Below are 20,651 nucleotides of genomic sequence, written 5' to 3'. Positions count from 1 at the left end.
GTTCTCTACCCTCTTCCAAGGCAAGGACTACATTTATTGAGCACTTCTGGTATGCAAGCAATTGTGTCCTTTCTCTACTCTCTTCTTGCCCTTCAGTCTCCACTGACTCCGCCAGTCTCTGCTTCTTTCTGCTCTCTGCCAGGGAAGAAAATGGGCATTTATGGAGCACCTATTGTGTGCCAGACAGTCTTCTTACTCTCCCCCAACTCTTCACTTCTCTTTCTTGCCTTATCTCTAACTTCTTTCTGTTCCATCAGCTCTTTCTCAAGGACAAAAACAGCAATTATGGGCACCTACTGTATGCCAGCCAATTAATATCCCACTTCACCTCCTCTTGCCTCTTTCTCGCTGCCCCTCTCGCTCTGCCAGCTTATCCCCTTGTTCTGTTCTCCGGGTCCTCTTCCGGGGAAGAGTACAGGTGTTTACTGAGCGCCTCCTGTGTGCCCCATGGTTTACCTGCAATGCCCCCTCCCTGCGTATCCTCTCCTCTGCCAGATTCCTCTCACTGATCCCTCCTCCCTCTGCTCCTCCACCCCCATGAAGGCCTCCTGGGCCAACACCTTTTCCTCTCGTTCCTGCCTGTGCCTTCACTTCTCTCTTCTCTTGCTCCTCCAAAGAAGACAATGTGCATTTACTGAGTGCCTCCTGTGTGCTCGCCACCTCACCAGCGCACTTGTTCTCATTTCTTCTCTTCTCCCTGCCTCCTTCTCTCCTCCAGCTTCTCCCCGTCCTCTCTGCCCTGCCAGCTCCTTCCTGGGAGAGGAAATAGGCATGTGTTGAGTGCCTGCTGTATGCTGCCCCTTCATCTACACTGTCTGCTTGCCTCACAGGTTCTGTTCTCCCTTGTCTCCTTCTCTCCTTTTCTCTGTTTGCTCCCTTCCTCCTGGCTGCTTTCTCTGTGCTTGCTGCTGGGGAGGAGAATGGGCATTTATTAGGCACCTACTGTGTATTAGTCACTTTACATATATTGTCTCCTTCCCACACAACAATCTATTCTATTCTCTCTGCTGGAGTTTCCTCCTCATCCTCCTCCTCCCTTCCTCCTCTTCCTCCTTCTCCTCTTCCTCCTCTTCCTCTTCTCACTCCTCTACTTTCTCCTCTCTTGGGGAAAAGAAATAATACTTAACAAAAACCTACTGTCTGCTTCACACTTTCCACCCATGAACACCCCCCCGCCTTTGTTTTTTCTTGTTTGTTTGTTTTAGTTTTTGTTTTTGAGATGGAGTCTCGCTCTGTCACCCAGGCTGGTGCGATCTCGGCTCACTGCAACCTCTGCCTCCCGGGTTCAGGCGATTCTCCTGCCTCAGCCTCCAGAGTAGCTGGGATTACAGGCGCACGCCACCACGCCCGGCTAATTTTTTGTATTTTAGTAAAGATGGGGTTTCACCGGGTTGCCCAGGCTGGTCTCGAAATCCTGAACTCAAGCAATCGCCCACCTAGGCTTCCCAAGGTGCTGGGATTACAGGCGTGAGCCACCACGCCCGGCCCCATGCCCCTCTCTTTAGGCTGCCTCTCCTCCTGCTTTTCCTCTGCGGGCATTTCTTCTCCTTTCTCATGTGGTCCTGAAGGGAATGGGCAGCTTTTGAGCACCGACTATGTGCCAGGCTTTTTTTTTTTTTCTTTTTGAGGCGGAGTCTCACTCTGTCGCCCAGACTGGAGTGCAGTGGCCGGATCTCAGCTCACTGCAAGCTCCACCTCCTGGGTTTACGCCATTCTCCTGCCTCAGCCTCCCGAGGAGCTGGGACTACAGGCGGCCGCCACCTCGCCCGGCTAGTTTTTTTTTGTATTTGTTTTAGTAGAGACAGGGTTTCACCGTGTTAGCCAGGATGGTCTCGATCTCCTGACCTCGTGATCCGCCCGTCTCGGCCTCCCAAAGTGCTGGGATTACAGGCTTGAGCCACCGCGCCTGGCCTTGTGCCAGGCTTTTTATAGGCATCATAGCTTCCCCTTCTCACCCTCGATTCCTCCTTTCCCTTCCTCTCTCTGCCTTCCTGCTCTCTGTGCTCTCCCCTAGGAAAGGGAAAGGGCACCAATTGAGCGCCGACTGTGTACCAGGCGACTCTCTTTAGACCTTCCTTTCCCCCTGCCCCTTCCACTCCACCGACTCCCTCTTGTTTTCTTCTTCTCAGCGGTGGAAACTCCAAACCTTCCAGACGGAAGGGGTTTAGGTATCCCCCAGGAGTCTCAGCCGCCACAGCCCTAGAAGGGGCGGCCAGCTACACCACGCGGGGCTGCAGGAAAGAGGAGGAGGAAGGAGGATTTGGGCTGCAGTCCAATTTCTCCCTTGGAAAAATATGTGGACGACAATGGCCACTCCCTCCCAGGTCAGGGCAGGGTGGGGGAGGCTGAAGGAGGCCTGGAGGGGCTCTAGGACGGAACACTCTAGAATCTGAGCCTGAGAAGCAGCCTATGCCCATGAAGGGGACGCTTCTGCCGCCAGTCACCACACTGGATTCAAGCCCGAACCTCCTTCCTCCACCTCCCTCTTCCCTCCGCAGGCCTCTCTGCCCTGCAGGCACTTGGCATATGGTCCCTGGACACCTCATCACCTTAGAGAGCAGATGAGGAAACTGAGGCTCGGGTGGGAAAGAGGATTTGCCCCTCCCCGTTTCTCCTTCTACCTCTCCTCTGTGACTCCCTTCCTCTGTCTCGCTCACCCTCTCCTCTCTCCATTCTCTGAATCTCTCCCCTCACCCCTGCCCCCACTCTGTTCCTGTCTCTGCATGCCCCAACTTCCCCCCCACCTTTTTTTTTTTTTTTTTTTTCCTGAGATGGGGACTCGCTTTGTCGCCCAGGCTGGAGTACAATAGAGTGATCTCGGCTCACTGCAACCTCCGCCTCCCGGGTGTAAGTGATTCTCCTGCCTCAGCCTCCCAAAGTGCTGGGATTACAGGCGCCCGCCACCACGCCTCACTAATTTTTGTATTTTTAGTAGAAACGGGGTCTTACTATGTTGGTGAGGCTGGTCTCGAACTCCTGACCTCAAATGATCCACCTGCCTCAGCCTCCCAAAATGCTGGGATTGCAGGTGTGATTACTGCGCCCGGCCCCAACTTCTCTTTGACACACACTTTCCTCCACACACTAATTTCCCTCCCGCTACAGGCCAGCAAGGGCTCCCACCTTCTGGACCACCTTTTCATTTTCATGATTCTTCATGCAGCTGCCCCTCCTCTTTCCTCCTCCTCCTTCCTCCTCCCCTTTCCTCCTTCCTCCTTCCTCTACCCCTTCCTCTTCTTTTCTCCTCCTCTTTCCTCCTCCCCTCCTCCTCTTTCCTCCTCCCCTTTCCTCCTTCCTCCTTCCTCTTCCTCCTTCCTCTTTTCTCCTCCTCTTTCCTCCTCCCCTTTCCTCCTTCCTCCTTCCTCTACCTCCTTCCTCTTTTCTCCTCCTCTTTCCTCCTCCCCTTTCTTCCTTCCTCCTTCCTCTTCCTCCTTCCTCTTTTCTCCTCCTCTTTCCTCCTCCCCTTTCTTCCTTCCTCCTTCCTCTTCCTCCTTCCTCTTTTCTCCTCCTCTTTCCTCCTCCCCTCCTCCTCTTTCCTCTTCCCCCTCCTTTCTCCACCTCCTTCCTCCTTTCCTCTTCCTTCTTCCTCCTTCTCCCTCCTCCTCTTTCATCCTCCTCCTTCCTCTACCTCTCCTCCTCCCTCCTCTTCTCTCCTCCTTTCCTCCTCCCCTTTTTTACTGCTCCTTCCTCCTCCTCCCTCCCCCTTTCATCCTTCGCCCTCCTTTCATCCTCCACCTCTCTCCTCCTCCATCCTCCCCCTTTCCTCCTCCTCCCTCCACCTCCTTCCTCCTCCTCCTTTTTCCTCCTCTCCTCCTTTCTTCCTTCTTCTCCTCCTTCCTCCTTCTCCTCCCTGATTCCTCTTCCTACTTCCTCCTCCTCCCTCCTTCTCTTTCCTGCTCCTCCTCCTCTTTCCTCCTTCTCCTCCTCCTTCCTCCTCTTCCTCCTTCCTTCTTACTCTTACTCCCTCCTCCTCCTTCCTCCTCTTCCCTCCTCCTTCCTCTTTCCTCCCTCTCCTCTTTCTCCTCTTACCCCTCCTCCCTTCTCCTCCTTCCTCTTTCCTCCTTCTCCTTCCTTTCTTCCTTCTCCTCCTCCTTCCTCTCTCCTCCTCCTTACTCCTCCTCTTCCCCCTCGTCCTCCTTTCATTTCCTTCTCCTCCTCCCTCCTCCCTCTTCTCCTCTTCCTCCTCCCTCCCTCTCCTCCTCCTTCCTCCCTCTCCTCCTCCTTCCTCCCTCTCCTCCTTTCTCCTCCTCTTTTCCTCCTTCTTCTTTCCTCTTCCTTCCTCCTTCCTCCTCCTCGCTCTTACTCCCTCCACCTCCTCCTCTTTCCTCCTCCTTCCTCCTCCTCTCCCCTTTCCTCTTCCTCCTCCCTCTTCCTTCCTCCTCCCTCCTTCTCCTCTTCCCTTCTCCTTCTCCTCTTGCCTCCTCCTCCCCTCCTCTCATCCCTCCTCTCCCCTTTCCTCTTCCTCCTCCTTCCTTCTCCTCCTTCCTCTCCTCCTCCTTCCTACTCCTCCTCTTTCCTCTCCCTCCTCTTTCCCCCTCCTCCTTCCTCCTCCTTCTCCCCTCTCTCCATAACACACAGACACACAGGCTGTCCCTGTCTGTCCTTTCTTTGGCTGGATCCTCACGCTTCCTCCTCTCTAGGTCTCGCACACTGCTCCTCCTCCCTTGGGCGATGTTCCCGTTCTCCACCTGCTTCCACCCGGCCCCACCTTTTCCTGACTGTCCACCTTGTGGCTGTCAGCCTTTCTGGGATCTTCTCCCTTGTCCTCCAGACTGCCACCGCCGCCCCCCACCCCCCGTCCTCTGCCCTCTCTCCTTCCGGTGCGCTGGGTCCCCCCCCTTATCCCCACCCTGTCATTTCCTCATTGTCTGTACCTGACCCCCACAGGAAGTGCTGATGGGGCCCAGCCTGACTGCACCTGTCCACAGCACTGGACTGTGTCAGAAGGAGACAAGGGGGCCGGGGACAAGGGGCAGCACTTCGAGCAGGGCCTGTGCCCTTGGTCTCCCTCCCTCCTCCGCCTCCTTCACCTCCAGTTTCTGTCCCTTGGATGTGCCTCTCCCCTTCCTCTCCTTGCGCCTTCAGTGAGTCCCACCTGGCTTCCCCGCGACACGCCCCAGTGGCTTCCCTTTGGCGCTTCTCTGCTCCTCTCTCTCCCGCCTGTCTCTCGCTCTCTCTCTCTTGCTCTGTCCCTCTCTCTCTCACGCCATAATTTTGTCTCTCTTTCTAGCCATCTCTCTGTCTCTCGCTGTCTGTCTCTGTCTCATTGTCTCTCTCTGGCTGTCTCTTTCGCTGTCTGTCTCGCTATCTCCCTCTCTTGCTGTCTCTTTCTCTCGCTCTTTCTCGCTGTTTCTCTCAATGTCTCTGTCTCTCTCTCTCCCTCTGTCTCTGACACACTCTTTCTCCCATCCTCCCTCCATGGGGCTCTCCTGTTTCCTTTCCATCCTCACTTTCACTTGCTCTTTCCTGACCTTCTTAGTATTTTGTTCTCCTCACTCTTTCCTCTCCGTTTTCTCCCTCACCCCACAAGCTCTCTCCCCTCGCCTCCAGCCCCCCAAGTCCTTCCCAGCTTCGCCTCTCCATGCCCGCTACTTCCTTTCCAGTTTCTCTGTCAGTCATTGTCCTTGACCCTTCCCTCTCCTCCTCTCTGCTCCCACTAGCTCCTCTGATACCTGGCGCCTACAGCCTTCTCCTCGCCGTCACCCCACCCCCGACTCCTGCCGTCCCCTCTCCTCCTGGTCCCTATCCCCCTCCCGCGTCCCTGTCTTCTTGATGGCTCCAACAGCTGCAGCTGCAGAGGCCCCGAGGTCCCTCCGATGAGACGGGGCAGGGAGGGCTCCTCCGAGCGCTGGGATATTTTTATCCTGCCTTGGACGATCGGAACGATTAGTCCTGCAATCTATTTCACCCTTTAGGAAACTCGTTTCATGTCCTGCCAGGTCCTGGGACCATCAGCTCGCGTGTCTCCACAGCTGCACATTCCCGTCCATCTGCAGCTCATTATCTGGGTCACAGGGACGTTACCGCATGACTTGGAAGGACACACCATCACGCGGGAGGTCACAAAGTGGACGGCAGGAAACCCAGCCTTCCCTCGTCTGCCTTCCTCCTCACCTCTCTCTCTCTCTCAGTATTCTGTTCTTGTTAATATCAGTGTATCAATGAGCCTGGTTTTTTGCCTTTTACTATTATTATTACTATTAACATAGTAAGCACAGGCGTTTCATAGTCTGCATCTGATTTTCCAGCAGCGAACCTCTGCCATCTGCCCCGCCCTGCCACCCCGCTGGCTCTTGCTCATTGTCTCTCCCTTCCCTGCTTGCCTGGTCGCTTGCACCCCTGCTCTGCATGTTGGATTTGAAAAGGATGTCAGGGACGAGGCAGAGGGCATGTTCCTCTGAGCCCAGGCTACACCTTGGCACAGTGGCAGGTCCACCCACCTCAGGTAGCCCAGGTGAGGGCCCTGGGTCCCCCTTTCACCCAGGCTGTCCACATGGAATTCCCAATGTCTCTAAGAGATCCCTGGGAGAAAGGACGGGAGGCTACCGCTTCACCGGGATGGGTTCCCGTATCCCTCCGCGTTGACCCACAGCTTCCTTACGGTCTTGTCTGTAGTTTGATGCTTTTAAGGGCCGGGCTCAACGCCTGTAATCCCAGCACTTTGGGAGGCCGAGGCGGGCAGATCATGAGGTCAGGAGTTCGAGACCAGCCTAGCCAAAATGGTGAAACCCTGTCTCTACTACGAAATATAAAAATTAGCGGGCGTGGTGGTGGGCGCCTGTAATCCCAGCTACTTGGGAAGCTGAGGCAGGAGAATCGCTTAAACCCGGGAGGCAGTTTGCAGTGAGCCGAGATCGCACCACTGCACTCCAGCCTGGGCGACAGAGCAAGACTCCGTCTCAGGAAAAAAAAAAAAAAATTGTTAAGAATATTTTATCCAGGTTCCTACTTGTTTTCAGTTATGGGGTTGGGGGTGGGGCAGGGGAGGGCGATGACCTGACACAGTGTTACTGGATGAGGACTCCGGTCTTGCTTTGCTTTCTGTGACTTTTCTGTCTTGTCATTGGTTCTCCCGCCCTCCTACACGCACCCCCCACTGACACTTTTGCTTCTCTCATTCTCCAGTTCCCTTCCAATCCTCCTTCCCTTCTCTTTACTCCCCTCCCCCAGCTCAGCGCTTGGGGTTTCCTGCTTCTTTCCGTTCTCCCATCCTCCCCGGCAGCTGTCTCTGTCCCGTTCTGTTTCCTGCTCTCCTGCCCCCCCAGCTCCTTCCCTTCCTCCTTTCTCCTGGGCCCTTCTCTGCTGCACTTTCCACAGCTGCTCCATTTCTCCCCATCCTTGTCTAGTCCCATTCATTGTCCTTTCTCTCCCTGGGTCACAGAGATGGCCCTGGGGTGGCTGCGCCCCGTTGAGGCAGGGAACGTTTCTGTGAGGCTGGGGAACGTTTCTGCTGCATGGCCAAGTTCCCAGCCTGGACTTGCCACGTCTGGTCGCCTGTCTCCACAGTAGCCTGGGCTGTGCCGGGGAGACCCCCGGCCGCCCAGTTACCTGGCCCTCTCCCTGCCTCGCACTGGCTCCTAACCTGCTTCACGTCCCTGCTTCCTGCCCCGGTCTCTGGGCTGACGCCCAGACATCTGCCGTCTTAGGGAGGCGCCCCCTCCTCAGCTGGAGGGGCAGGGTCCTCTGTCTCCTGCCACTTCCAATCCTCTCTCCCTTCTTTCTCTCCATATTGCTCTTCCACACTCCAGCACCTCTTCTTTCCTTTCTGCTTTTTTCTCCCTCGCTCACCCAGGCTGGGGTGCAGTAGTGCAGCCTCCACCTCCCAGGCTCCAGTGATCCTCCTGCCTCAGCCTCTCAAAGTGCTGGGACCACAGGTGCAAGGCACCATGCCCGGCCTGTTCTTTTCTCTCTGCCCTTTTTTGTATTCTTTTTTCCTTTCTCCCTTCCTTCTTCCCTAATGTCTCTCTCCTTCCCTTCTTACCTTCCCTCCTCTCTCCAGCCCTCTCCTACCCTTTCCTCTCTCCCGCTCCACACCACTCCATCCCCTAGGTCCAGTCGGCTGTCTCTGCCCCCTCTCTGTTCTGTTTTCTCTCCCACCCTCGTTCCCTCTCCCATTTCTTCTCTTCCCCTCTTCCTGTTCTTTCTCCCTGTCCTCACTGTTGCCACCGTCCTTTTTCTCACTTCCGCTGTCCCCTCCTCCCCGCTCTTCTCTCTCCTCTCTTCCTTCTAGCAGATTCTCTGGCGTTTCCTCTCCTCTCCCTCTGTGCTCCTCCCTCCTCCTCTCTCCATCCCCTTTCTCTCCTCCCTGCCACTCTCCTCTCTCTGCGCCCTTTTCTATCTCATGGTCTCCTCCTAGCTCTCTTTTCCTTCCCCGTTCCTGGCTCTCTCCTTTCTCTCTTTCCTCTTCTCTGGCTGGAGCTCCCCACTCCTCCATCCCTCCCTCTCCCTGGGCAGTTGGCCCCCTCTCCCTCACCCCCTTCTCCTAGGCTGCTCCCTCCTTCACCCGTTTCTCTGCCTCCCTCTTCTCCCAGCTCACCAGCCATGACACCCACCCCTCTGCCTCGCTTCCTTCCTGTCCCTTTTTTCACTCCATCTTTCTTTCCCCTGTTTCTTCCTCTCTTTCCACTTCTGACCCCTCACTCTGTTTCCTTCTTTCTACCTCTTCCTCTCTCCCCTCCTGCTCTGGCCATCTTTCTTTTTTTTTTTTTTTTTTTTTTTGAGATGGAGTCTCGCTCTGTCACCCAGGCTAGAGGAGGGCAGTGGTGCGATCTTGGCTTAATGCAAGCTCCACCTCCCGGGTTCACACCATTCTCTGCCTCAGCCTCCCGAGTAGCTGAGACTACAGGCGCCTGCCACCACACCTGTTTTTTTTTTTTTTTTTGTATTTTTACTAGAGACAGGGTTTCACCCTGTTAGCCAGGATGGTCTCGGTCTCCTTACCTCATGATCCACCCACCTCGGCCTCTCAAAGTGCTGGGATTACAGGCCTGAGCCACCGCGCCCGGCTCTTTCCTGCACTCTGTTCTCCCTCCTTTCCTCCCCCTTTCTCCTGTTTCATTTCCGCCTCTTTTCTCTCCTCTCTCCTCTGAATCTGCCTCTTCCTCTTCTCTTTCCTCTTCCTTCCCTGTCTGTCCCCCTTGGGTCTCTCTTCCTCCCCTCTCTCTGTTTTCTCTATCTCTGCCCTGTCCTTTCCTTTCCCTCCTCTCTGGACCAGTCTCCTCTCCTGGCTCTCTCTCCCTCTCTCTCCTCCGAGCTCTCACTCAAACTGGCCTCCCTCCCGGGAGCCCCATCTCCCATCTCCTGGCTGGCCCCTGCATCCCTGCCTGGTGGGCCTTTGCCTCCCTCTCCCATTCCTGCCTTGCCTGCTCCCACGTTTCCAGGTCCTGACCAGGAGGCAGGAGTCCACACCAATGCCCAAACAGGCTAGCCCTGAGCAGGGTCCCCAAGCCTGAGGCCCAGGAGTGGACCACCTTTCTGACACCCATTCTCTCTTTCTTTTCTATCTGGAACTCTGGACACTGCCTGGAGGAATCGGGCTTGCCCTAGGCCCAGGAAGGTGGACACAAAGAAGAGGCTCACAGACAGGAAGCAACTTGCCTAAAGACACACAGCACGTAAGGAGCAGGGCCAGGACTGGGTGGGGCCCCTGGGGTTAACCAGGAATGGGCTCCTGAATCTGCTGATCCCTGGCCTCCTATCTGAGCTCAGTGAGCAGATGACGCCTTTCTGCTCCATTCCACTCCTTCCCCAACTCCTCCTCTGACATGAAGCACCTCAGCACTGGTGGGACCTCACCTGAATTCCATTTCAGACATGAGAAAAACGGTGCCCAGTGTTTCTGAAGACCAGCAACGGCTAGGACAGAGACTTCAAGGGAACCCGACCTTGCCTGGAGGACCAACAGCGCCCCCTGCAGGACACTTCCCTCCATGGACAGAAGCCCCAGGGGCCGGCCTGAGGCATTCTGAGTGCGTGGAATCCTCTATCACCACCTCCTGGCAAAGAATGGAGCTGCAACCCAGTTGTATGAGACACCGAGAATGATCCCAACAAAAAGGAACAGTGACCTGAATGCCTGGGGGAGGAACAGGGGATACTGGGTGGAAGGAGGGGACAGGGAGAAGTTGTAACATTTTGTAAAAACGAACATTTTTACTCCTAATCAATATATAAACATCATGCTCAGCAAACTTCTTGGCATGAAACTTCTGAACTTCACACTGTTTTTTTGGTTTTTCTTTGACGTAGTCTCGCTCTTTCGCCCAGGCTGGAGTGCGGTGGCGTGATCTCGGCTCACTGCAAGCTCTGCCTCCTGGATTCCCACCATTCTCCTGCCTCAGCCTCCTGAGTAACTGGGACTACAGGTGCCCGCCACTACGCCCAGCTAGTTTTTTCTATTTTTTAGTAGAGATGGGGTTTCACCGTGTTAGCCAGGATGGTCTCAATCTCCTGACCTCATGATCCGCCCACCTCAGCCTCCCAAAGTGCTGGGATTACAGGCATGAGCCACCGCACCTGGTACTTCACACATTTTCAAGTCATTCTATGGGTGGGTGGATTGGCTCTCATGGAAATGCAACTGGGACTGCACATGGGAAACAAAGGAAAATGGAATTTGGTTCACACAAACCTGTTTGGGAGATTGCATTACCAGGAAATGGGCCAAATTGAGTTTGTTTCCTTTGTAACAACATTGTTGTGCCTTGCTGACTGGAAGGTGGGTACAAGCAAAGGAGGATGGACTGACAGCTGAAGAGGCACCAGTAGTTAGCCCCTGATCCTTACCAGGGAGTCTCTCTGATGGGTTAAAGAAGCCTACAGAGAACAGGGGCAGAGGCTCACACCTGTAATCCTAGCACTGTAGGAGACCAAGGCAGGTGGATCGCTTCAGGTCAGGAGTTCAAGACCAGCTGGGCCAACATGGTGAAACCCTGTCTCTACTAAAAATACAAAAATTAGCTGGGTGTGGTGGCACGCAGCTGTAATCCCAGCTACTCGGGAGGCTGAGGTAAGAGAATTGCTTGAACCTAGGAGGTGGAAGTTTCAGTGAGCAAAAATAGAGCCACTGCCCTCCAGCCTGGGTGACAAGTGAAACTCCATCTCACAAACACACCCGCCCCCCACCCACCAATAAAAAAAAAAAGGAGCCCATAGTTTCCAGTAGACAATTTGAGGTTGGTAAAGAATTTTACAACATACTAAATGCAGTCTTGTATATTTTAGGATTGCTTGCCATGCAACAATATACTGGGAGCGCCTAAATGCCCACATGAAACCCCAGGCTGGGAAGAGGGACGCTTCCTCAATGCCAGGGAGCTGAAAACATTTTGTGGTGGCAGGAAATGGGAGGCAGCAACCCTCCTGGAGCATTTACCTTGCCAGGTGCTCTCACATCTTAGACCAGAAGTCACGAGGCTAGGGTGAGGGTCCAGGAGGCAGAGAATGAGGGTTGAGTTAGGGTCAGGACAGTGGAGACAGAGAGAAGGAGACACAGAATGATGCGTTGGGACTTTATCCTGGGAGAGGTGAGGGGCCACGGGGAGGCTTGTGAGCAGGGGAGTAGTGAGGTCAGCTCTAGTGTCAGGAAGCCCTCCATTAGGGGGACGGATTGAGGGGGGATGCTGTGGGCTGGAGGCCAAAGAGGAGGCTGGGCTGATGGTCCAGGTGGCAGAGGACAAGACTTGAGCTGGGGCCAAGGCCATGGAGACAGAAGTGAAGGGATGAGGCCAGGAAGAACTTTAGGGGTAGGTATGGTGGTGCACAGGGGAATGTGATTGGGACAGGGCAGTGCTCTGGGCCATGAGTTTAGGCAGGTGGTGGCACCACTCACTAGAACAAAGATCCCTAGAGAAGCACCCGATCCGGGCAGGTGAGAGGCACTGGCTCCTTTAGTGGCCCCTGAGGCACATCCTGGGGAAGGAGCCCAGGAGGCAGATGGGGCCATGAGTCTGGAGATCAAGGGTGGGATCTGAGCTGGAGATCAGTTGAGGAATCACTGAGGGGCTGTCTGGCACCTCCAGGGTGGAGGGCAGACACCTGTAGTAGTAAGGGGGCAGCATACACCACCATCACACACACATCCCTGTCCCCCAGCAATGCGGGGCCGCACCGGGCCATGGCTTCCACACACACACATCCCTGTCCCCCAGCAAGACGGGGCCGCACTGGGCCATGGCTTCCACACACACACCCCTGTCCCCCAGCAAGGCGGGGCCGCACCGGGCCATGGCTTCCACACACACACACACACGTGTGCAAAGTGATGCAGCAGAACAGGGGGATTCCTGCAGTGCTGCTTAGAACAACTCAAATCCAGCAGCAGGGGACCAACACAACACGCTCTTACACCAGAGATGGAGTAAGATGGTACCTTATACCAGAGATGGAAACTGCCCCAGCTATGTCAAAAGGAGGTGGAGGAAAAGAGCAACACTTGCAAAACTGTTTAACTGTGCATCTGTTTCTGCGGCGAGTATCTGCAGAATACCAGGGGACAGAACACCCAGGCTGTCTCCAGGGAGGGGAAGTGGGTGCTAGAGCCTGGAGTGAGCATACAGTTTCTAAACGTGCATCCCACTGCATCTTTTGTCTGTTCTGGAGACAGCGTCTCCCTGCCACCCAGCCTGGAGTGCCGTAGTTCAATCGCAGTTCAGGGAAGCATCGAACTCCTGGGCTCAAGCGATCCTCCTGTCTCCACCTCCCAAACAGCTGGGACTACAGGCATAAGTCACTATGCCTGGCCAACCTACTCTATCTTTTGAGTTTCATACTTCATCCCTGGATACCCCAGTCAGTAAAACAAAATAGTGAGTGGGTTCCCCAGGGACAGGCAGACCTGAATGAAAAGTTTAATAAGAACAGACCCGGCCAGGCATGGTGGCTCACGCCTGTAATCCCAGCACTTTGGGAGGCAGAGACAGGCAGATCACGAGGTCAGGAGATCGAGACCATCCTGGCTAACACGGTGAAACCCTGTCTCTACTAAAAAATACAAAAAACTAGCCGGGCGAGGTGGCGGGCGCCTGTAGTCCCAGCTACTCGGGAGGCTGAGGCAGGAGAATGGCGTGAACCCGGCAGGCGGAGCTTGCAGTGAGCTGAGATTCGGCCACTGCACTCCAGCCTGGGTGACAGAGCGAGACTCTGTCTCAAAAAAAAAAAAAAAGAACAGAACCCTAGGGGAGTCTGAAGGAACTCAGGCATTTGCTGGAATACCCCACAGAATAACTCTGCCAGCCTGAAAGCAACCGAGTCTTAGAGGGAAAGGATGTAATTAGGCTTATAAGGATCCCAATGCTCAACCCAGGAAAAATAAGATGGCCCCCCAGCACCAGTGTAGAAGGCATCTGCAGATCAGACACAGGGACCAGGACTCTGAGTTGTGAATACTTCCCAAAAGTCTCAGTAGGCCTGGCACAGGGGCTCATGCCTGTAATCCCAGCACTTTGGGAGGCTGAGGCAGGTAGATCACCTGAGGTCAGGAGTTCAACACCAGCCTGGCCAACATGGTGAAACCTGTCTCTACTAAAAATACAAAAATTAGCCAGGTGTGTTGGCGGGCACCTGCAATCCCAGCTACTTGGGAGGCTGAGGCAGGAGAATCACTTAAACCCAGGAGGCGGAGGTTGCAGTGAGTTGAGATCATGCCATTGCACTCCAGCCTGGGTGACAGAGCGAGACTCTGTCTCAAAACAAAACAAAACAAAAGCATTAGTAAAATACTTCAGGAATCATCTAGGAAGAGTAAAGCAGGATTCACAGGGAATGAAGACAGAAAAAGCATAAGCTATCTCCTGCAGGTGGAGGAAGAAACAGAAGTCAGCAATGCTAAGACTATCTTCTTTATTAAAGCTACCAAAAATAGGCCAGGCGCGGTGGCTCACGCCTGTAATCCCAGCACTTTGGGAGGCCGAGGCAGGTGGATCACTGGAGTACTGCAGTTCAAGACCAGCCTAGGCAACACGGTGAAACCCCGTCTCTACAAAAAATACAAAAACTAGCTGGGTGTGGTGGTGCACGCCTCTAATCCCAGCTACTCAGGAGGCTGAGGTGGGAGAATCGCTGAGCCTAGGAAGTGGAGATGACAGTGAGTCAAGGTATCACCGCGGCACTCCAGCTTGGGTGACAGAGCAAGACCCTGTCTCCAAATCAAAAAGAAGTGACGAGAGGGAAGGCAACGTCCCACCGTGCACCACCTCCTGGTCTTGACAGTCGACTCACGTGAACCCATCACTTGTTCATAAGCGCGTTTCCCATCTGCCATCGTAACTCCATTTTAGTCATGCGTCCCGAGATCATTCAAACCACAACCAGGAGAGACTGGAGGAGAGACTGGATGACAGCATTCACTGGGGTGCTATTTATAACCACACAATGCAGGAGGTCAGCTGAGTGTCGATTTGGCGGCCAGTTTAATAAACTGCCACATGGCACAGCTGAGCTTCATACAGCCATGACGATGGGGACAGCCATTCCTTGGGTTTCTGAATAACGTATCAAGTGAGCAGTGAATTTCAGTCAAGCCTGTCTTGACTGTCTTGCCATCAGGACCGTCTTGCCAAAACAACAGTTGCTTTTGGCTGCTGGAAGCTGTAGCTTTTCAAAACGTTCACACATTTCAATGTATCGTCGATGTTTTTAAATAGACTTACAGAGAGGGCAGCGCACAGCAAAGGCCCACAGCCCCTCATAGCACCGCAGTCCAGGCAGGATGCTGGGCGGCGGCGGGCGGCGGAGGGGGTTCTATTTACAGTGTCTGGCCTTTGACTCCACTAACTGTTGGTTTTGTTTTTTTTATCTTAAATCTTTTCCTTCAAGTCTGGAGGCCTGTGGAGGGCCTGTCACCCTAAAGGCAAGGATTTCTTGTCTGCACCAGGCAGACATGTCAAACCACGACCGCAGGGGCCGTGCTAGGAGCCAAGCCCAGAAGCCCCTGGCCATCCAGCCCCGGCTCTTTCATGCTTCTGTCCCCTCAAGGAGACACAGAAGGGAGGGTGCATCCTAGTGCAGTGTCAAAGTGAGGGGGGCGCTGCAGAAGCCTGGACAGGACCACCTAACCCAGCCAGGGACAGGATGGGGAGACCACCCGGAACAAAGGCACACAGGCTGGAGAGAAGGTGGCATGTTCCCAGACTGCACGGGCTCGGGGTGGGGGGATGTGAGGTCAGAGCTGGCACAGTGGCCGGGATCTCGGGCTCTATTCCATGGGCAGGGGGGAAGCCCCTAGGGGTGCATGGGGCCATGGGGGAGGCGGGCGCAGGAGACACCCGCTCCCGTGCCAAAGGCCCCAATCCAGCCGCTCCACTGCCAGCAAGAAGGCAGAGGACAAGGGGCCTCGTGAGACGGGGGGAAAGGAGGGACCAGCAAACCCTTCTTGGGATGGCTGAGGACACAGGGGACTCCAGCAGAAAGGGAGGCCCGTGGGTGTGCAGGACGGGAAGCTGACCAGCCTGGGCCCTCACCGGCCACTACCCCCACCACCGCCCCCACCCCCACCCCCACCCTGGCCCCCGGTGTCCGGCGCTCCTGACATCATGAGGAACAAGACGACGGGAATGATGTACATCCACTGCAGCCGGACGGAAGGATGGACAGACAGACACAGAAAAAGAGAGAGAGGGGAAGGAGGTGAGTGTGGGCATCGCCCGCCCAGGGTGGGGAAGGTGGGGCCCGGCATGAAGGGAGGCCGCGTAAGGGGAGGGCACCCAGGTCCCCTACGTCACTACAGGTCAGGGAGGGCCAGTGGGGCGCAGGGAGGGGCAGGGGTCTCGGTCCTCACTCAGGCCTCTTGCGGCGGTGGCGCGGGCCCTGGCGCAGCAGGACGCAGGGCTGTGAGCAACACGGCCCCCCCCAGGATGATGTGCCACTGGGGAGGGAGGAGCGCAGGTCAGAGCCACTGGGTAGCCATGGGGCCCTAGGGCCAGCGGGGAGCGGGAGGGCGCTCGAGTGGGCAGCAGGGCAGGGCCCGGCAGGCAAGGGCTCAGCCTCTGGGCCTCAGTTTCCTGCAGTGCAGCTGTTGGACTACCCGGGCAGAGCGGGTGAGGCCCTCGGGTAGGGCGCTCAGCACGGCAGGGCTCAGCCATCCCAGTCTCAGCATCCTCCTAGCCTCCCTCGGGCCACGCCAGCCTCCTCACTGGCCTTGTCCTGCCTGGGGTCCTGTGCTACAACTAACACCAGTCTCCACACTCAAGGGACCAGAGGCCTGGGTAGAAGCCACCTCCTCTGGCCGTCCCCAGCCTCCCCACCCCATACCGCAGCCTCCAAGCCCCTGGACTCAGACCTGCTGCTGGCAGCACAGGCCCCTCCCTCCTCAGCTCCAGGAGGCCTCCGGGACACCCTGCTGCCCTCAATGCCCCTCCCTGGGCTACATCCCTCCCGGACCCTCTCCTCTCTCCTTCCTGTATATCCCCCTGGAGAATCTGCTCACCCCTCCTTTCTAAGCCTCCCTGGTTCCTTTGAAACCTCCACTGTTCCCTTCCTCTCCAGCCTCATGGCTCCAGCCTAGCTCATGCCGAGACCTTCCCCAGGACCCGGCACCCTAGAGCTGGCCCGACCTCCCCTGACCACACCTCCATACCCTCCTCCTGCAAACAAGCCTCAGTCCAGGTATCAGGACACACAGGAGGCCTGGAGAATGATGGGCCCCCATGCAGGAAGCCTGGAGGATGAGGGCAGGCCCGAACACCAGAGGGGAGTCTGAGTGGGAGCAGAGAGGGCCTAGTCAGGCGCTGGGACTGTCAGGAAGGGAATAGGGGAGGCGGGGGAGCCCCACTCACGTATTTGGCGAAGAAGGACTTCTGCTCCTGGGGGTTCTTGGCCTTCTGGGCCTGTTCCATCTCCAGGCGCTCGATGAAGGCCGCCGTCTCAGGGCTGGGGCGAGGGGAGAGAAGGAGAAGGGTGAGGCCCTGAGTCCAGAGACCCGGAGACCCTGAGGCCGCCAGGAAGGGCCGGGGCAGGTGGCAATGGCGCCGCGAAGGCTCTAGAAGCAGGCTCACCCCGGGGCTGTAGCAGGCGGCTGCAGCTGCACCGAGGTGTTGAACAGCTCCAGGTCCACATCCTCCACCTCATGGCCCCGGCAGCCCCCGGGGTGCGTCACCACTGACACGCCCACCACGTTGCCAGCCACGTCCACGTGCAGGGTCAGCTGGTCCGAGAGGTGGGACTCCACCAGGGAGCACTGTCAGGGGAGTGAGGTCAGCGGAGGTGGGGAGCCTGCTGCCTGGGCTCCACCCTAACCTCCCCCTCCCCCCCACCACAGGATCCCCAGAGCATCTTTCAAAACCTTCCCATGGTTCCCTGTCACCCTCAGGCACAAGCCCAAGCTCAACCGTCACCCACCCTGGAGTCCTCACAATGCTGTCCCCAGCACCCGCTACCTGGACCGACCCCTCCAGACCAGGAGGCCTTGGAGGGCAAGGCCAGGTCCGAGTCTCCCAGGCCTCTGCGGGCTCCAAAAACACAGGGGTTCGAATGGTGGAAGCAGGACCAGGGTAGAGGGTAAGGACGAGGGAGAAGGGGGCTTGTCCTCGACACCAACTCACCGCAGGGACAAAGGAGGAGACGTAGCCACCAGCTTCCAGGCCATCCAGGGCCCCAGGTCGCCTCGGGACCCGGACCCGGTACAGGCCGTTCAGGGCTGCCACATCCTGGGGATGGGAGAAGAGGGTGCTGGTCAGAAGGATGGCACCAGCCCTGGACAGGCTGTGATGCCCACCAGGCCTCCGTGAAGGCCCCTCTCCAGCCCTACCCGCCTCACAGCCCACACTCCCCAGGCTGGCCGACCTGAGTCTGCCCAGGACTCTTCCTGCTGGGGTGGCCTGGCTGGTGGGTGAGGCCAGGAGCAGCTGGGACTGCCCCACCTAGGGGAGAAGCCATCACAAGGAGCACAGAGCCCAGCCCAGCGATGGAGTGGGTCCTGAGGACGCCTTCCCTGTGCCTGGATCCAGCTGCACCTGGCATCCACCCCACGCCTGGATGCGCCAGTTACACGCACAATAAATTCTGTTTGGGGGCAGCTGTGACAAGAGAATCATGTGGGCACCAAGCAGGAAGGCTGCTCAGGCAGACGTCACCGCGTGGCCACCAGAATCAAGCCTGCACTCCCAGCCTTCCTCACAGCTACATCTGGCCAATGGGTGCAAGTGGGCTGTGCCAGCTTTTGCAAGCTTTCTCTAAATGCTGCTGCTCCTTCTGCCCCTATTTCTCCCGCTCTATCCTGCCTGGAGCCCTGGGGCCTCTCTGCATGACACCTAGGGAGGACTGAGCCGGGCCCTGAGGCTGTCACAACAAGGGCGACAGAAGTGAGGTCCTGTCCAACCATGGCTATTTTAAGGATCTCTTTCTCCTCACAAGCAAAGCTCGTCTAAGTGGTCATGAAACAGCTCAGCTGAATCTGGAAGAGGAGAGGAGCCGATTGTGTGAAACCTGCAGGGGAAGGGGGTCTGCGGGCAGAGGGAGCAGCGTGGGCAGAGGCCATGAGGCAGGACATTGTGCCTGGCAGCGCCAAGACAAACTGCAATGCCGTTCCACCGGGGCAGTCATCCAGGACAGAGGCTGAGAGTGGCAGGAGGTGCTGGAAGTTCACCTGGGACTGGAGGGAAGGCTGCGGGGGACCAGCAGGGGGTGGCTGAAGAGACAGCTAGATACCCTCCATCCCCATCTACACCCAGCCCTGAGTGCCCCACCTCACCCGGAGTCGGCCCCGCTCCTCCTCGCTGAGCTGCCGCTGTGACAGGGACAAGGTACCATCCTGCTGGTTCCAAAGCAGCGAGCCCCGCTTCCGGAAGTTGGCACTGTCATCTGTGAGGAGCTCAGGCTCAGAGACAACCCCCACCGCCCCCCGCCCATCTTTCAACCCAGGCAGGGGCCAGGAGGTCCAGCTTCAAATTTCGGCCTGGCCTTCACCCAAGTGACCAGGTTCCCTCCCCATCTTGGCCCCCATTTTCCTATCTGCAAAGTGGGGACACCTCCACCATGTTCTACCTCACAAGGCAACCCATAGCAGATGCATGAACCCCACAGCTCCCAAATCCTGCCTCTGCCTCACCAGGTGACCCAGGGACAGCCATATAACCTCTCTGAGCCTCAGCTTCCCCAACTGCAAAATACGGAGGCTGTGGAGTTCAGGAATTCCCAACTACCTGGCTGTGTCAGAAGCAGGGGAGCTGTTCGCTGAGCAGATGCCAGGGTCTGCAGAGGGGCACCAGCTTCAGGGTTTGTGCCCTCAGGTTCGGGGCCTCAGACTCGATTACTACACTCTGGGCAGCACTGATGTCCAGCTCTGGGAACCCGGACGCCTGCGTCATGGCAATTTAAGTTTGGCTTTGAAGCTGGCTCCTGCTCTGCCACTCACTCATGATGAGACCTTGTGTGGTGCCTACTCTGAGCCCATTTCCTCTTCTGGAAAAGGAGGCTGACACGAATACCTACCACCTCACGTGGCTGCTGTGAGAACATGTGAGTTAATACTTGCAAAGCGTGCAACCACTAATGCTGGGCACGTGGCAACTGATCGGGAAAGTCGGCTCTGACATTATTACTGCCGTGCTGACCCTTCAAAAACTGAGATTTGTCTTACGGGCAAGGGGACATTTAAAGACAGTGTTTCTTTTCTTTCATGTCCCCCTTTCCCCCAACCTGGGGCAAATCTGTTAGTAAACGGATGTTAGTAAATGTCATATATGACGGGAGGCACCCGGACTCCAAGTCTTGACTTCTCAGGGCACCAATGTTAAGAGAGGACGTTGCCTGACTCACCGATCTCAAATGAGTGCTCCAGCAGCAGCCCCACCGTGCCGCAGGCCTCGCCCTCTCGGCCTTCCACCCCAGCCTGCAGAGGACACAGAAGGCCCCAAGTGAGAACCATCCAAGCCCTCAGCATGGCAGTCACCCACAAAGCCCAGGACAGACAGATTGGGGTGGGTTGAGGGAGGAGCCTTATCTGCAGGTTAATCACTGCTGCTTGCCTCCATTTCACTATAAACCACCCATTTCATGAATATTCATAATCTGGACTCCCTCACCCCCAAAACACCATACCCTACAAACATGCCTAACCTCACTGCCAGAGCAACTATCCCAAGGTCAATTTCAAGCCTTGCACCACAAATACTCTTGAGTTAAATGACACCATTCCTCTCCCAAGGCTTCTTTTTCATGCTAATATCCAAATGGCCTCCTTATCACCTGACAGCCCAAGAGCCAAGATGCAGCCTGAGTTTAGTCCCTATTAAGCACATTCAAGATTCATGCTTTCCTTTTCTCCAATCTCCAAACCTGCATATTCATGCATATTCAGGAGGTAAAACTCCTCTCCACCTCCTCAAGAGCCCCCTCCCACTCCTTATTGTTTTTCTGAGACAGGGTCTCGCTCAGTCGCCCAGGCTGGAGTGCAGTGGCCTGATCTCAGCTCACTGCAACCTCTGCCTCCCGGGTTCAAGCGATTCTCCTGCCTCAGCCTCCCGAGTAGTTGGGATTACAGGCACCTGCCACCACACCCAGCTTATTTTTGTATTTTTAGTAGAGATGGGGTTTCACCATGTTGAACCGGCTGGTCTTGAACTCCTGACTTCAAGTGGTCCGCTCACCTCGGCTTCCCAAAGTGCTGGGATTACAAGCATGAGCCACCGCGATTGGCCTAATTTTTTTAATTAGTA

At 56.2% G+C, this 20,651-nt stretch overlaps 1 protein-coding gene and 1 long non-coding RNA gene across 8 annotated transcripts in view; one reads left to right on the top strand and one right to left on the bottom strand.

The window, feature by feature from the left end:
• The window catches only part of EMC10 (ER membrane protein complex subunit 10), a 33,143-nt gene that overhangs the window by 11,878 nt on the left and 614 nt on the right, over positions 1-20,651 (bottom strand). For 3 of the 7 annotated variants that reach the window (XM_033224218.1, XM_033224219.1, XM_033224220.1), the window contains exons 2-6: positions 19,753-19,825; positions 18,686-18,795; positions 17,538-17,642; positions 16,992-17,173; positions 16,773-16,866 (exon numbers count right to left, since the gene is read on the bottom strand). In XM_033224218.1, coding sequence (XP_033080109.1) covers positions 16,773-16,866; positions 16,992-17,173; positions 17,538-17,642; positions 18,686-18,795; positions 19,753-19,825 — 564 coding nt within the window. Of the gene's footprint in view, positions 1-14,385; positions 15,566-15,775; positions 15,863-16,573; positions 16,693-16,772; positions 16,867-16,991; positions 17,174-17,537; positions 17,643-18,685; positions 18,796-19,752; positions 19,826-20,651 lie in introns of those variants that run through there. The other 4 variants (XM_033224222.1, XM_033224223.1, XM_033224224.1 and 1 more) reach the window with 4 other exon arrangements.
• LOC117091639 lies at positions 9,143-10,190 on the top strand. Its single transcript, XR_004440489.1, has 2 exons — positions 9,143-9,614; positions 9,812-10,190. It is a non-coding gene; the product is annotated as an uncharacterized LOC117091639 (long non-coding RNA).

The sequence above is a fragment of the Trachypithecus francoisi genome, unplaced genomic scaffold, assembly GCF_009764315.1.
Source record: "Trachypithecus francoisi isolate TF-2019V2 unplaced genomic scaffold, Tfra_2.0 Lachesis_group12, whole genome shotgun sequence".
Taxonomy (NCBI): domain Eukaryota; kingdom Metazoa; phylum Chordata; class Mammalia; order Primates; family Cercopithecidae; genus Trachypithecus; species Trachypithecus francoisi.
Note: the sequence above shows the minus strand (reverse complement) of the source record. Positions and strands in the feature narration are given on the sequence as shown.